Source organism: Astatotilapia calliptera, chromosome 15, assembly GCF_900246225.1.
Source record: "Astatotilapia calliptera chromosome 15, fAstCal1.2, whole genome shotgun sequence".
In the NCBI taxonomy this organism is placed as follows: domain Eukaryota; kingdom Metazoa; phylum Chordata; class Actinopteri; order Cichliformes; family Cichlidae; genus Astatotilapia; species Astatotilapia calliptera.
The window spans coordinates 8,003,596-8,019,323 of NC_039316.1; the positions used below are offsets into that span (position 1 = coordinate 8,003,596).

At 39.5% G+C, this 15,728-nt stretch overlaps 1 protein-coding gene across 1 annotated transcript; it reads left to right on the plus strand.

Moving 5' to 3' along the window:
* The first annotated feature begins 8,685 nt into the window (after nt 1-8,685).
* Nucleotides 8,686-14,712, plus strand: LOC113007171 (visual system homeobox 2-like). The gene is made up of 5 exons (XM_026143650.1): nt 8,686-9,182; nt 9,691-9,778; nt 10,378-10,501; nt 12,505-12,685; nt 13,349-14,712. Exons 1-5 carry the CDS (start codon nt 8,750-8,752, stop codon nt 13,675-13,677), a joined length of 1,155 nt encoding a protein of 384 aa, XP_025999435.1. The 5' UTR covers nt 8,686-8,749; the 3' UTR covers nt 13,678-14,712.
* Nucleotides 14,713-15,728: the final 1,016 nt, after the last annotated feature.

Here is a 15,728-nt window from a genome sequence, read left to right on the forward strand (position 1 = left end):
TGTTATTTATCCTTATTTTAGGTTTTGTGCTGTTAGACTACACACTGCCTGTGTATTTCTGTAAATACCATGCAAAGTGACAGTTTGAGCCACTGGTGTTGGGGATCTCCACAACTGATGGAATTATAAATGCAGAAAAGTACTGTCAGAGTTTGATTGACCACGTAATGCCATCTGGAAAGTGTCTGATTTCCATGTCATTTTTCAGGATGGCAATGATCCCAAACACACATTGATTGTAGTAAAAGCATACCTGGATAGAAAAAACACACAACTGAGCACTTTACTCATGGATTTGGCTCCACAGTCTCTCAGCCTCAACGCCATTGGAGCAGTGTGGATCATCTTGACAGAGAACAGGGCAAAAGGCAACTTTTCAATTTTGGACATGAGGAGGGATTCAAGAATTTGGAATAGTACTGTAAAAACAACGCTTTTTTAATTTGTCCCAGTTGGAAAAGCAGAGGTGGAAAAAATAAAATCAGCATGTCAAATACTGGCATGGCTTCAGACACAGTTGATGGGAGCTACTAGTAATGCTGAAAAATATTTGTGTTTTACCTGTATGCTGTCACAAAGACTATGTTAAAAAGAATTACAAGAATATTGCCAGCAGAAAAAAAAGAAAGACAATCAGTGTGCAAGACCAGAAGCAAAAAGGAATGGATGAGTGTCCTCATGCAAAATCATAAATTTAGGGAAATAAATTATTTCTTTTACACAGGACGAGGATAAACTAAATGAACTAACACATAAACTAACACTAATTTAATCCAGATTAAAATTGTGTGGATTTATATGGTGTCAAAGACATGAAATGACTGTTTATATACTTAATTAATCTTTATGAAGAATTTGTTTTGTTTTGTTCTCTCCTGAAAATTCAGCAAATGTCTTATCATGTTTTCACTGTTAGAATGGACTGTAATAAATGACTTGTGTTTCCACTGTGTGTGAGTGTTACAGCCCCAGTCTCTGTGTCTGCGTGCGCTGGTGTGTGCAGGTGTATGACTGCTGCTTATGCTCCATCTGCTTCTGCCGCTGATGAGTAAAGCCATGAAATAGATCCAGCTGGAGATGTGCAGAGGAGCTTGAGGCCTCCTGGGAAATCATCCACACTTCCACCAGCACTTCCTTTGCACCCCAGAGAGCTATCAATAAGTGGGTAATTGAATTTTAAGCACAAACACTGCTGTCAAATGAGTGTTGCTGTGGTGGTGGTGGTGGTGGTGTGTGTGTGTGTTTGTGCGTGTGCGTGTGTGTGTGTCTGATGAGGCATGTTTAGCTGTGTGAACATGGTGATGCTCTCTGCGGACTTTGCGCAGAGAGGATGAATGTTTAATCCATTAAATAACAATTACAGCCTGTAATGGTCCAGAGAGGCTGGTGGAAGAAGGGAGAGAGGAAACATAGCTGGACTGTTCACAAGCCTCTAAACAGCGTGCATCCATTAAATGCGATTATCGGCATACGCATGCAGACAAAATGAAGATGTAAGACTAATAACATGTGCATAGATTCTCTGTAATGCTCTCAAGTTAATACATGTGTCTTGTTTTAACACTAAGGTGATTTCTGGGGTGTTTTATAACCTTAAGGGGATGCATAAATGCTCTGCACTTATATACACACGTGTAGATGACATTTAAGTATTTATCACTGTGTTTGATTTAGTGTATTTAATACAGGTAATGCTTGTGACCTTGTGATCTTTTAAATGGAAAAAAGGAACACTTCAAGTCTAAACATGCTACAGCTCACACCTTGGGAAGATATCTCCTCCTATAATCATTATGCAAGAGGGTATGTTAGGTTGGCCGGCTCTCTCTTGGAAATGAGATTTAAATCTCAATCAGTCTTTTCACCTGGATAAGTAACGGATAATGACATAATGAATGAAAGATACTCTATGATATAGCTTGTAGCACTTAAAATGCTAAATATTTATGATGTAAGAAAGGGAATTATTGTTTGTTCTTTCCTCCAAAGTGCCTCAAAGGTCCTCATTAAATGAAAGGATCTTAAAGTATGATTTGTCTTCTGCGCATCCTGAATTCAAATTAATTTAATGGTAAATGGAGAGAAATCAAACCACAAGTTGGCAGCTGTATTACAAAGTGCCAAAATAAATGATAATGATGCAAGCGCACCTATGGCTCTGCAGCCTTATAACTTATTTAATTCAGTGACCTCTGAACTCACTTGTAAGCACACAATGTCTGAACTTGGATTCGGTTAATGGTGTTGCCAGTATTTTTATTTAATTATGGGAAACGTTCATAAGAAGAGGCATGTCACAGTAATAAAATAAATAAATGTAAAAATAAATGGGTGAACAGATGTTTGAGGAAATTACATTTCCACTCCAGCTGTAAAGGAAATATGTGGTCTGCATAATAAAATAATATTCTAGTGGCTTTGAAATAGCAACTATGTTAATTAATGGTCATTCATGCGAATCAGGAGGCTAAAAGGAGACGGTGGAGAAGATGACCCAAAAGTGTGACTATTTTATTGATTTAATTGTTAGAAAGACTAAAAACATCTACACTTGATATGAAGAAAAGGTATCTTATTGCCAACATCAGTGCGAATACTGACTTACATGTTTTGTGAACTTGGCAATATAGTTTGTGTTTAAATAGCTGAGTGCTCATGAGATAGTGTTTTATAGTATTTATGTTTGTGAATCTGTCAGTGTGCTGCAAATAAGGAAATCGGATCATTTTGCATATATGTGTTTGGCACATATAAACTGACATTAAAGACAAAAAGGTATACGGGTAAGATTTGCCTGATCACACTAACACACTGACCTTTACCCTGACCAGACAAACACCGCTCACACTCCCAGCTCGATGAACGCGGTTTGTCAGTGCGATCGTTAAGTTGCACTCGTGATCCAAAATGAGTTTGCTAGCTGTGGATTTCTCATGCTGCTCACACAATGGCCTGTATACGGGAGCTGCCTGGTGGCATTGCTTAATTAGGCGAACAGTTGATTCATTTGCACTAATTGACAGCTAATTAAAGGAGTGAGGGCACATCAAGCTGATGTCCCTCTGAGCTGGGCCTTGACTGCGGATGATCATAGGGAGAACATATTATGGAATATTGAATCTTCTGAGAACCAGCTGCCATTAGAAGAGGCCTCAAACATATGGACCAGTCTGTGAGGCTGTGAGTGTTTAAACAGGCTCATCCTACAGTGTTGAAATGCAGCCTGTAGAGCCCAGCTGCTTATGAGCCAAGGCTTCATTGATTGCTAGAAAAAAAGAGAGCGAATAGGACCTAGAATTGGTGTAAAATGCTGTATAATCAACAAACAGGAAAGATTTACAAGCAAGTACCATCAGAAATGTAAAAATGACACCTTCTGCCCACCAACATAACAAACTGAGCTCTGGAAACAGAAAAAAATGTTTTACCAAAATCTACATTAGATTTAAAATGTAAAGTTTACAATTCTTATACAACAATGGATAAAAGACCACTGATGGACATGTAAAGAAGAGTGGTCCATAATTTCTCCACAATGATATGACAGACTGATAAAGTCACAGAGAAAACAAACACTCATGTTATTACTGCTAAATGTGGTTCTATAGAATTTCACACACTGCTTTTGTTAAATAAATAATGATGAGGTGTATTTAAATCATTACAAGGCCGGGTAAAGACCAGGTGAGATTTTATACATCCTGATATGCAAAATCTTAACAATGGCAGAGAGCATACTATCTTTTTACAATTAGCTATCATTAGGTTTTTCTGCTATAAAGTGCTGTCACTGGTACTAGAGGAGCTTGACTGTAATGTTTGATACTGTATTTACACTGTGTGGTCATGTAAAAACAGAAGATAAATATTAGAAGAGTGGATCCTCCCATCAGCAACCTTTACAGCTCTTTTAACTCCAATTACAGACGAGATCAGCAGAAATTTGGATACTTCATAATAAGACTCTAACTTGAAACATATTGGAATACTATACTATTTGTCATGGGCTGTACTGGCAAGAGTTTTATTTGTTCTTTTCTATGTTTCAATTTTTTAAATGTCTGCAAGTGTTGAATTTCTTGCACTTTACTCACAAGATTTAAAATAATCCTTGATATTTATCAGAATGGTAAAAATGTAACTCTATTTGGGATTTTCATTATTTTCAGCATCTATGTTACTGCTAAAATGAAATGAATGTCTGTCTGGAGTTCCCTGAGAGACGTTTGCAGGCTCTCCTTGGGCCAGGCACCACACTCTCCACAGGAAACCAGGAATAGGCTGTCTTCATGTCTGCTGGTGCTGCCCATGTGAATCACAAAAAGACAATTAGGGGCTTATTAGGGTCTTGGGGCGATGCAGCTCACGGGGCGTCCGCTTGCCGGTTTGCCCCCAGTTTTGAGCCACTGCCATAGCTGAAAACAGTCAGGGGCATTGTCTCACCTAATTACACTAAATGGGCCCCTTTTTGTGCTGCTGCTGCTGCTGCCATGCCTGTCTAGTTCCCTTCACCTGCCTAACTGCTAGTCCCTGTCTACTGTGGACATGTGCTAATTAGACAAGAAATGGGCCCAAGTAATTATGTCAATTCTTGTTAGGAGCAGCCACAATGTGTAATGTTATTTTGTCAAGAAACTTTTGGCGTTGGGGGGGGGGGGGGGGGGGGGTGTCTCTCCCACGTTTCTCATAGTGTTTTCCTCATTACGCCAATAACACATCTGCACATGCAACAGGGGAATGCGGCACACTCGGCAAGTCCCCGACAAACTTCAGAGCGTAAATAGATGCACTCATTCAGAAATGGAGACTATAGAATGGCAATGGCATGAAGTTATTGCCCTAATTAATGCTTTGTGCCCACAGAGCAAACTGTTGATGCACTGGTGCCACATTGTTAGGACTGTGAGAGATTTTTTGTCTTCTTTGCTCTAATGGGATGTTTTGATCAACGGCTGTTTGGTGACCCAGCTCCTCTTCTTAAATGCCAAGCTCTGGGAAATGGCAATTAGCTAGATTAGTAGAGCCATTTCGGGAGTCTCAAACATAGACAAAGATCAGACAGGGGCAGATGAAACTCTAACATGACAAAACAAACCATGCCTGATATTTATATATATAAATTACAGTAAATTTTTGCATGTCACCCAACAACATTCAGTCCTGACTTTTATTTATAACCAAATCATTACTTGTCATTGTACATGGATATTTTCACAGATTTAATTAGTGTCTGCAAAATTATCTCAGTAGAATTACAGCATATTATTGCTTTAGTCCTTTCAGGGATCGGAGATACAGAAATAGAAAACAAACTACATTTGAAGGGATTACAAGTAACAGTGTGCAGTCAACTAAACTGTCAAGTAATCTGGGACACTTTTTAGTTAGTCAATTGGGACACTGAGGAAAACCCTTTGTGTAACATTAAACTATGTTCATGCAGTTTCTTTTTGATAATTTTGTGTTGTATTGATATAATAAAATGTATTTATTCTGGCCCTAAAGTTTTATCAAACATCAGTTGTTGCACATTTTTTGAGATACGAAGGGTTCAAATAAAATGGGATATTAAACTACAAAGAGTAAAAAAAAACATTTCAGTACTATAATTTGAGAACATAATGTAATAAAACATTTGCATAGCATTAAATTATTAGAACAGTAGTATATGCCACTCTGTTGCTAGAAAGCAGACATTTGTCTGTGTCAGTGTCTCCCTATACTCAACTAAAGTTTCTCTCATCTTCTACCTTCTCTTTCTTTTCTTTTTTCTTTTCTTTTCTTTTCAGCATGCTGTCTGGATGATAACAACTATAAAATCTATCACTCAAAATGCCTCATTTATTCTCTCCTTTTTCAGCGAGTGTCAGCTAAATAGCAGTCTGTGTGCTACATGTTAATATGAAAAAATAACAATTTATCCATTTATCAGTGCTGGAAAACAGCTTCCATGCGTTAGTGAGTGTTTTTTGCATGTTTGTGAACATTTACATAGAGGTATAAAGATATCACAAAACAGATTTTGACTCATTATTTAGGAATGTTCTTTTTTTAATTGGCTTATCAACCTTGTTAATGACAGTAAGATTAGGCCTGCCATGCAGTTTGTTTCACATTTTGTAATTAAATTGGTGAGAATGCCAGTATTTTAACCCAGATTGTGGCACATAAGGTGGGAAACATCTTTTTTTTTAAATTCTTTTAAAAAATTTGATATTATTGTAACACAACTAAAATTATTTAAAATAACAGAACAAATTAATATCAGAGAAGAAGACAAAATAATAATAATAATAATAATAATAATAATAATAATAATAATAATAATAATAATAATAATAATAATAATAATAATAATAATTTTTTATTTTTTTGGACCAAACAACGTCAAAAAATAATAATAATTTCGTCATAACACTTAATCTGCTTGCAGGTTTATTCCAAACTACTTTTAAGTTTTTTTTCCATGTGTCTTATTTCTCTTTTTGAATCAATTAGAGATGTACTGTAATGATACAACAAATGTCTGTCTATCTGCTGTGTGTGTGTGTGTGTGTGTGTGTGTGTGTGTGTGTGTGTGTGTGTGTGTGTGTGTGTGTGTGTGTGTGTGTGTGTGTGTGTGTGTGAGAGAGAGAGAGAGAAACCTTATTACCATGGCTATTTGGTATGGCATTGATCTCTTTATTCACTCTAATAAATTGTCCCTGAAGTCCCTGAAGGTAATCTCATTTTCACTGTTCTCTTCTCTCCCAACTTTTTTAAGATATTTGGGTCATTTTAAAAATTTTAAACATTGTGCCTCAAACTAAATAAAAATGTGATGTAGTGCAGAGTCCTGATATTATCAGGCTTTTCTCTTAGGTTGCAGGGTGACGCGCAGCGTTAAAACCTGACGCTCTGGGCGACGACAGTGAGCCAATAATCGGCTTGATCGGGTTGATGCCACATCTCGAGATCACATTACCCATTACCAACCAACCAACAATAACCGACAGCAAACCTGGGGTTGACTGCCTGACGCTCTGGTGCCAAACAGTCCCACAGGAACCACCTATTTATTTATTTATTCATCACCACATGTCCCATTGACAATACCGCATCTCCGCAACGCGTCCACTCATCTCCATAAACTCTCCTCTGCGTAATTGTCCGCCCAGATGTCCGAAAGTGTGCCTCAAATTATCTCCGAACGATTGAAACCCGGCAATAATTGTGGTTAATAGCTGATTAGAGCAGATTAGGTTCGAGGAGGGAAAAGAGGGGGAAACGGGACTATTTTCATTCCATTTCACAACTCACTGGCTTTGGATTTGATCTGAGGTTTATTCTATGACAAATGAAGGGAAGCTGCAGAAGATTTCCCCTGACATCCTGAAGACCTCTTCCGTTTGCTCTCACTTTTGAAATCGGATTAACCCACTGAAACACTGCGCAACCTTTCAGCCGCGGGTTTGTGATATCAGACCTCAAGCTAAAAAAAAAAAAAAGACACTTGGGTGGGTGTTGTTGGGAAACAATCTGTTGCTGTATTGTGCGCTGCCGTTTGGTCCGCTGTTTGTCTCGTTTATAATTGCCATCCGGGTGTGTCCTAAATACCCCCGAACTGGGACAGTGTATTCTTTATCATGTGGCTCTCCACAGAAGAAAAAAAGGGGAGGGGAGGGGAGGCTTAATAACCTATCAACAGATGCGCAGACCGCTACCAAAGACAAAACGTTTAGTGCGCAACCCTAATTAGAATATGCAAATCACCGTGTGAGTTATGTGGGACGCTTGGAGCTGCTAACGGATCAATCAGAGAAGGAGATGAATTAATTGATTAATTGATAGGAGGTGTTGACCAGATGTGAGTGTATGAGCCCTTCCTTAAATTTGACCTATGAAAGATTTCCTTTTTTCCTTCCTTTTGTTCTTTATATCAAAGAGAATTGGTCCCTCTATTTATTATTGGCATAATTCATGAGAAAGCATGGCTGTTATTAAGATGAATTTGCACGTCAGAACAACTATTTCATAGCATGATTATTTCGCGTCTTTAACGGACGAATTAACTAATTATGGCCTCCTTTGTGAAATGTAGTGTTTATCGATTAATACAGCTTTTAGGGCCTTCATAATACCCTTATTGTTCTAAGAAAACAAACACAAATATCGGGCTTATTAAAGAGGGTAGAAGCACAATTTTATCCAGGTTTAAGTTACATTAAATTATATTCATATATATTCTTGTTTTCTTTGTTTGTTATTTAGTTATTTTGCCAGTAATTTTCAATACTGACATCGTTTGATGCTGATTTCCTGGACTTGATGGGTTAATCCGGCTGTTTAAACTCAATGAGTCGGATCAGATGATCACACATAGAAATGCCAAGAGCTGCAGTGAAAGTAAGCCTTATTCTCGATGTAAGACAGGGGAAAAGAGTATACGCTGTCATTTCAAACCCAAAGTTTTTCCGATGAGGGTCTATAAAGCAGCTCCTTAAACTGTAATAGTGATTGATCATCACCAGGCTAGTAGCTGTTTTACAGAAAATCCATGAAAATATATTCCGTATGTGCGATAATAAAGCTCCGGAGCAACCACAAACTTAGTATGCAGTCTCTCCTCTCTTGTGATTGGCTGCCGCCTGTTGAATAAAAAGAGCAGTGGAGATAAAGAGAGAGAGTCACATTGCGGACTGCACCGGGGACTCTAGCTTTTTTTCTTTCTTTTCTTTTTTTTGGAGGGAGCGGAACAAAAAGTGGGATCATGACGGGGGAGGAGGGAGCAGTGCATTCAGACTCAGAGAATAAACAGAAATCAGCTTCACAGACTTGCGTGAGCCACGGGGGAGCCCACCAACAGCCGCCTGCAACCTGGAAGATGGCCCCCACTGCGCAGCGGCGCACCGGCTTTGGGATCCAGGAGCTGCTCGGCCTAAACATAGAGCCGCCGGCGGCACCGAGGCGACCGCTGGAAGCTCTGCCGCACAGGGCGCACATTCTGGCCGCCAGGTCAGCCCTGGGACATGGAGGCCTCGGGGTCGGCGTAAGCTTATTGCGACCAGAGAGCATACACTCGTTTTACAGCCAGCCTGCTTTTCTGGAGGTGCTGTCAGAGGCGCAAAATGTGCACCTGCAGCCGCTGCACAGGACAACGCGCGTGGACTCTGAAATGGACGCGCAGCACTCCACCAGCTCCGGTGAGACTTCATGTCGCTGAAGCACGAGGATAGTTTCAGTCAGTCGGAGTGTTTGTAATATTTAAGTTTATGTGAAGATTAAAATGTCATGTCAAATCCCCGAACCAACGTGAGGCAACAGGGAAAAAATGTCTCACTAAAAGCAAATGAGAAAAAGAAGAAACGAGAAGTTGTGTTGAAAATGCGCAAGTTAGGGTCGAACGGAAAAGGCCTTTGTATTTATATTTATTAAATTATTCATAAAATAGTTTTTTTTTAACATGGCTGTGGTTTTTTTTTTTTTTTTATTCCAGGTGTGATGTGACACATTTTCAATTTTCCATTATAATATCTGTGTTGTTTTTATATTTATTTATCATTTGTCATCAAAGAAGATGAATATGATAATTTAAATAAATAATCGGCTCCAGTTTGTTATTCTAATTATTATTAGTAGTAGTAGCAGTAGTAGTAGTATTGTTATCAGTAATAATATTTTTTAACCTTTAACCTTTAAAATCATCCACAGATTCTGATGATATGAGCTCCTCCGGCGATCAGAAATTCTCCAAATCCTCTATGGGTCAGAGCAAGAAACGAAAGAAAAGACGACACAGGTAAAAACAAAACAAACAAACAAAAAAAAACCCCGAAAGAAATATTAGGTCGTTATTTGTCGGTTTGGCCTTCAAGACACAGTGACTGTCATATATGATCGGTGAAGCTCACGTGAGCTTACGGTGTTTTATTTAATGCCGTATTTGGCGTAAGAATAAGGAGATTTTTCTGATTTCCTTCTGGATTTTCTTTTTGACTTTTCTTTTTAACGTGTTCTTGTTGCTTTTTTCTTTATAAAAATGTGAAGGATATATATTTTTATTTTTCGTTTTGTTTTTTTCTGTATTTGTATTTATTCACAAGACACAAGATATATTCATATTTATAGGTGATTAAATCTGAAGTCACCGTTTTCTGCTTTAAGTGGTGCCTACATTAAAAATGTAACTAAGCTGATATCAACTAAAAATAATAAAATACTTTATTATGATATTTTTTCATAAAAAGATATTTCCTGAAAAATAAAAACCAGGTGAAATGAATGAACAGGCACAAGAAAAGCCATCATCACTGATAACTAATCAGACTGAAAGCATGATTGATTTTAAAAAGACTAAAAAGGCATCCAATCGTTTTTGGTCTTTTATTTTTCCTGCAGAACAATTTTCACATCCTATCAGCTGGAGGAGCTGGAGAAAGCTTTTAATGAGGCTCACTATCCAGACGTCTATGCCAGAGAAATGCTCTCCATGAAGACTGAGCTACCAGAAGACAGAATACAGGTGGGATCATGTCTCTGCATGAAAGCAGAAATCCACAATCTGATATCTTATATTTTCCACATGAAGATGTTTTCATCAGCTAACATTTTGATGTCTTTGACATCAAAATGTGGGCAGGTGATTCAGCTATTTGGTGCAATATGAACACTACCTCAGAGGTGACATCTTCTGTCACTATAGCAGACAGATAGAGCCAGCAGTCACCTGCTCCATCATCATCTTCACAAGGTCTTCACATTAGCAGGCACTTCACCTTCACACTGTAATTAGTTAATAGAGGAGAACTTATCACGTCTCTTCCTGGGAGAGGCAGGCCGCAGCCCTGAAATGAAATGATAACTACATAGAAATTAATTAGCAGAGGTCAGCGGCTGAGCAGGGGCCAGTGCCCGGCTGCTACGAGCATTTTAATTTCCCGTGATATTTGAGCGCCTGTCTCCCATCGACCAGGCCTGGAAATTAACTTATTTTTCAATCAGCCTCTTTGCCCCCCTCGGGTCACCTCGCAGGAAGCAAAGACACACACGCTGTCATGCACACTCACACTGCTGCTGTCAAAAAGCATGATTGCTCATCTGGGGCCCATCTTTTTATGAGATGGAGGTTATCGTCACATCTACCTGAATAGCTTTCCAGACCCAGCTTTCATCGTTTTTAATTCCAGGTCTGCAAAACGCATGCACGCACACACACACGCATGCTCATGTCCACACACACACTGGCACACGCACTCCACACACCATTTCTTACAATCTCATCCTGCATCCACGGCCATTTTAGGATGCTCATTTTTCCCCCCTGTTTTCCTCATCCATATTCACAAGCAGGCTGAGATGATTACACGGTCTGGCCTGGTGGAAATCAATTTAGGCACCTGAAACAGAAACACACACACACACAGGATAAGCATGCACGGGCTCAACACATTTGTACTGAAAATTAAAGTCCAGTTTGTGTGTTCAGACTCATACTGTGCAACACGTGCATGTGCAAAAGAAAACATTTTTAAGAAGATGTTTTTTAAGCCTCATTCCAATCTACCAGTCATATCCCAGTGCAACAAATAAAATATTACTGCACTCTGACGTGAATTGTATTATAAGGAGTTCAAAAAGCTGCAAAACGTTGAAATTAAAGGAAAATGACTCTTTAAATTTTTTTCAGAGCTTCAGAATTTTCCATTGTGCAACAATATTTGTCATTTCTGCAGAATGTCTCCAAATGTGTTTCCATATCACACACATGTTAATTGCATGCTAGACAATATTTTCCACTTCTGATATCACATGTTCTGCTCCCACATGCATAAACAGCCTTTATAACAGGGGTGCCAAACATAAGGGCCAGGGGCTAGAATCAGCCCGCCAAAGAAATATGTGAAGGACATAAACTTTAGACTTTTAACTCTATTTTCATACGTTTTACAGCTTTTCCTACTGAAAAAGACCTCCTCTGAGACCATTCATACTATAACAACGTAAATAAGTAATAGATAAACCATGAAATGACAGAAAGGCCCTGTATTTTAACGTCTAGTCTAGAAATGTATGATGTGCACAGTTGTTATATCTGACAGTCACTAGTCAATCTCCTGATTAGTTTAGCAGAGGCTAGCTAAGAAAACTGGTTTCAAGAGCTAACATAGACACACATATTCCAGCTGTTCAGCCAGAGTCACTTTAGGTCCTTGTTCGTCAGGACACATGAGCGTGAAATTTCTTACAGGGCAGCTGTGGCTACAACTGTAGCTTGCCTCCACCAGTGTGTGAATGTGATAGTGAATGAATAGTGGCACTGTAAAGGGCTTTGGGTGCCTTGAAAAGTGCTATATAAATCCAATCCATTATTATTAAAAACCAGAATAAAAATCCATCAAACATTTCCATTGAATAAATAGAGAAAAGTCTGTGTGATAAGCTAACAGAATTTTTTGTAATTTTACATTTAAAAAAAATCTCAGGGATTACATAAAACATTCTCACCACTTAAAATTATCTGTCCAGGTGTGGTTTCAAAACCGTCGGGCCAAATGGAGAAAAAGGGAGAAGTGCTGGGGGCGCAGCAGTGTGATGGCAGAGTACGGCCTGTATGGAGCCATGGTCCGCCATTCCATCCCGCTGCCCGAGTCCATCCTCAAGTCAGCCAAGGAGGGCAGCACAGACTCTTACGCGCCGTGGTTACTGGGTGAGTCCCATGGGTACTACATGTCAATCGCCTCCCTCACAACTCTTATTAATTATGAATCATCCTCCATCATTTGATATGCATTTAAAAAAATACACATCAGAAGCACATTTTGCAGAAATCTGCTAACACTCTCCTTTCTTTGACTGATAAATCAAATGCTAAACAATTAAAACAATCTTCTTTTATTTTGGTTGAATCCGCCTTTAAGTTATCTGTCCAAAAAAAGTCTCTTGATGCAAAAAGAAAAAAAACCCCTATATATTTGTGGACTGTGTTTGAGATTGAGTTGTGTCCTACGAGGACGGGGGTTAGCTTGCCTGAAATCAGGAGCCAATAAAAGCCTCAGCATCTCATTAAAAAGGTAGAAGTCAATACAGTGATAATCCTACTTCATCAGGGCAGATTAGACCAGATCTCCTCTCTCACCTCATGTCAATTGATTAGTTTAAATCAATTACGTAACTCTAATTGAATAATAGGTTCTATTTGCCAATCTATCCCCTATGTATGGATCATTCCTTAACGCTCCTTTTTTTTTTACTTCACTGTCAAACATCTCAGTACGTTCGTTAAACTCACAGAAATAATCACAACAGGAAAGCTCTTTCATCTGTGACTTCTCCGTTCTCTTCTTTAAAAAAATACTGTTTTCCTGTCCAGGTATGCACAAGAAGTCTCTTGAAAATATCCACACGTCTCCAGGAAAAGCCCACAGCCTGACACCGCCACCAGCTTCACCGGCACAAGAGAAATTGGTGGATAAAGTGATAGAGGAGGATAAGCCGAAGCAGAATAAAGACACCGGTTCACCGATTTCTAAAGAGGAACTGAGGGAGAACAGTATTGCTGCGCTGCGAGCGAAGGCGCTGGAGCACAGCGCTAAGATGCTCGGGACAGTTTCTGACAGAACAAACATTCACGTACCTCGTAAAGAGGAGGCTGAGGAGGAGTTGACGGAGAAGGAAACGGCGAAAGTGAGGAGAAACTGAAAGAGGCTACGGGATGCGCTCTGCAGAGTGGCAGTTCTAATGTTCAGAGGCGGCAGTCTTATTGTGTTGGTTAAACTGAATCTTGATGCACGCGGAGTCACTTTGTGTTATCATACGTTCCCTTAGGTTTATGTCTGAAGTCAAGTCTTTAGCTCTGCTGACTGATTGAGCTTCAATAACTCAAATGTTGTAATGTTTGTACAGCTAACCAAAAATGCACAACACATTTGTGCATGTCTTCTCCTGCAGCTGATGAGGAAGGGAAGGGAGGAGCACAGAAATGTTTTCTTTTGAGTTCATAATGCCAGGTGGCAAATTAAAAGGAAAAACCTGACTTCCCCACATCTACAGTTAGAGGATCGAGTGGCTTTGATGTTGTTATTGTGCTGTTGTGACATGGTTTGGATTCACTTGACCCCTTTGGATGGAAACCTTGTTGGAAATCGATGCAAAGTTGATCTGAGCGATCGCTTTCATGCTACGATGAAACGTTTCTGTGCTACTGGATGACACCGCCTCTGTCCACACAGGACACGAGGGATCGTGATTAATTATTCAAAAGTAAGATCATGTGAATTGTGTATAGCCGTAAAGCAGTGGCAGGTTTCGTTTTGTCTAAACCAAATGAGGGAATATATTTTTGAAGAATGCTCTTTGATCACTGCAGTGGAGCTCAATCAATCCTACGGCACGCTGAACTTGCTCTGGCAGCACATTACCATATAAAAAAAACTTTGTGTTGCTTTTTTTAAATGTAGTGTGTCATTCTTCTGTCATACAGCTTGGCAGCTTTTCATGTAAGCAGAGCCTGGATTCAAGAGACTTTATATAACTTTGACCTCTGACTTTTCTGTGACCCCACATCTCGGCTCGGTAACTGACACAGGTATCACTAAAAACAGTCGATACCAAATCCTGTAAAAAGGTTTCCTCAGCTCTTAAATAAGTGGTGTAAATTTTGAACATGCCCCATAGGTAATATGGCGTTATGTATAGTTAACACCAAGTGTGTGTTTGTTTCTGTATAAATGTAATTGTAGCAATTAAATCTTATTGGTATTTAAATAATGTGCTTTTTGTTGCTTCGTGTGCAGAGTTTGAGAAAGGTACGTTTCACTGTGGAGATTTTATAATGCAATCAAAATAAAACCTAGGTGGTTGGAAGTAACATTAAAAAACTAAACAAAAAAACAATTGAAACTGAGAGGATGAAAGTCATAAGGCCAAAAGCAGTCGTACTGGGATCATATATAATGATAGAAAATGATCTTTAGCCTAAATTAAAATAATGCTGATGCTGAAAGGTGAGCAAATCCAAATCTTTTTAATATACTGTAGTTAACTATAAATCCAGGAATGACCGTCTGTCAAAGACATGTCCTTTAACCTGCTGCATCACTAAGTCCTGCATCTAAAACACGCTTGGTTTAGCTCTGTAAGACAGCACTGAATAAAATCAGCAGGCAGGTCATTCGGCATCTGTTTCAGGCATATTTTGCAGGTTAATCAACCTCTGAAAAGCTGCTGGTACTTGAAAACTATAACCGTTAGGGCAGAGGTTAATGGGAATTTCACACTGACAGCAAGCGATTATGAAAACAGATGGATGGTTTCTTTATAACCTGTTGCAGAATGCACTAAGCGACACTCTGGAGCCTTTTAGCCTTCAGTCTCTTTTAATGAGGTCTGTATGAGTTGCAGAACAGAGAAGAAAATAGAACTAAAATAAATACTATACGCCCCTACCCTTACCTAGGGCCACGAGCTGTGGGTAGTGACCGAAAGAACGAGATCGCGGGTACAAGCGGCGGAAATGAGCTTCCTCCAAAGGGTGGCTGGCCTATCCCGAGATAGGGTGAGAAGTTCAGCCATCCGGGAGGGGCTCAGAGTAGAGCCGTAGAGAGTGATGTGCTCCTCCACATCAAAAGGAGCCAGCTGAGGTGGTTCGGGCATCTGACAAGGATGCCACCTGGGCGCCACCTGGGTGAGGTGTTCCAGGCATGTCCCACCGGGAGGAGGCCCTGGGACAGACCCAGGACACGCTGGAGAGA

Bases quoted from the DNA above. Each gene is read 5' to 3' on its own strand.
- LOC113007171 (XM_026143650.1), top strand. From the start codon at position 8,750: ATGACGGGGGAGGAGGGAGCAGTGCATTCAGACTCAGAGAATAAACAG. The intron at 9,779-10,377 runs GTAAAAACAAAA...TTTTTCCTGCAG, and splicing joins CGAAAGAAAAGACGACACAG to AACAATTTTCACATCCTATC. The intron at 12,686-13,348 runs GTGAGTCCCATG...TTTCCTGTCCAG, and splicing joins TTACGCGCCGTGGTTACTGG to GTATGCACAAGAAGTCTCTT.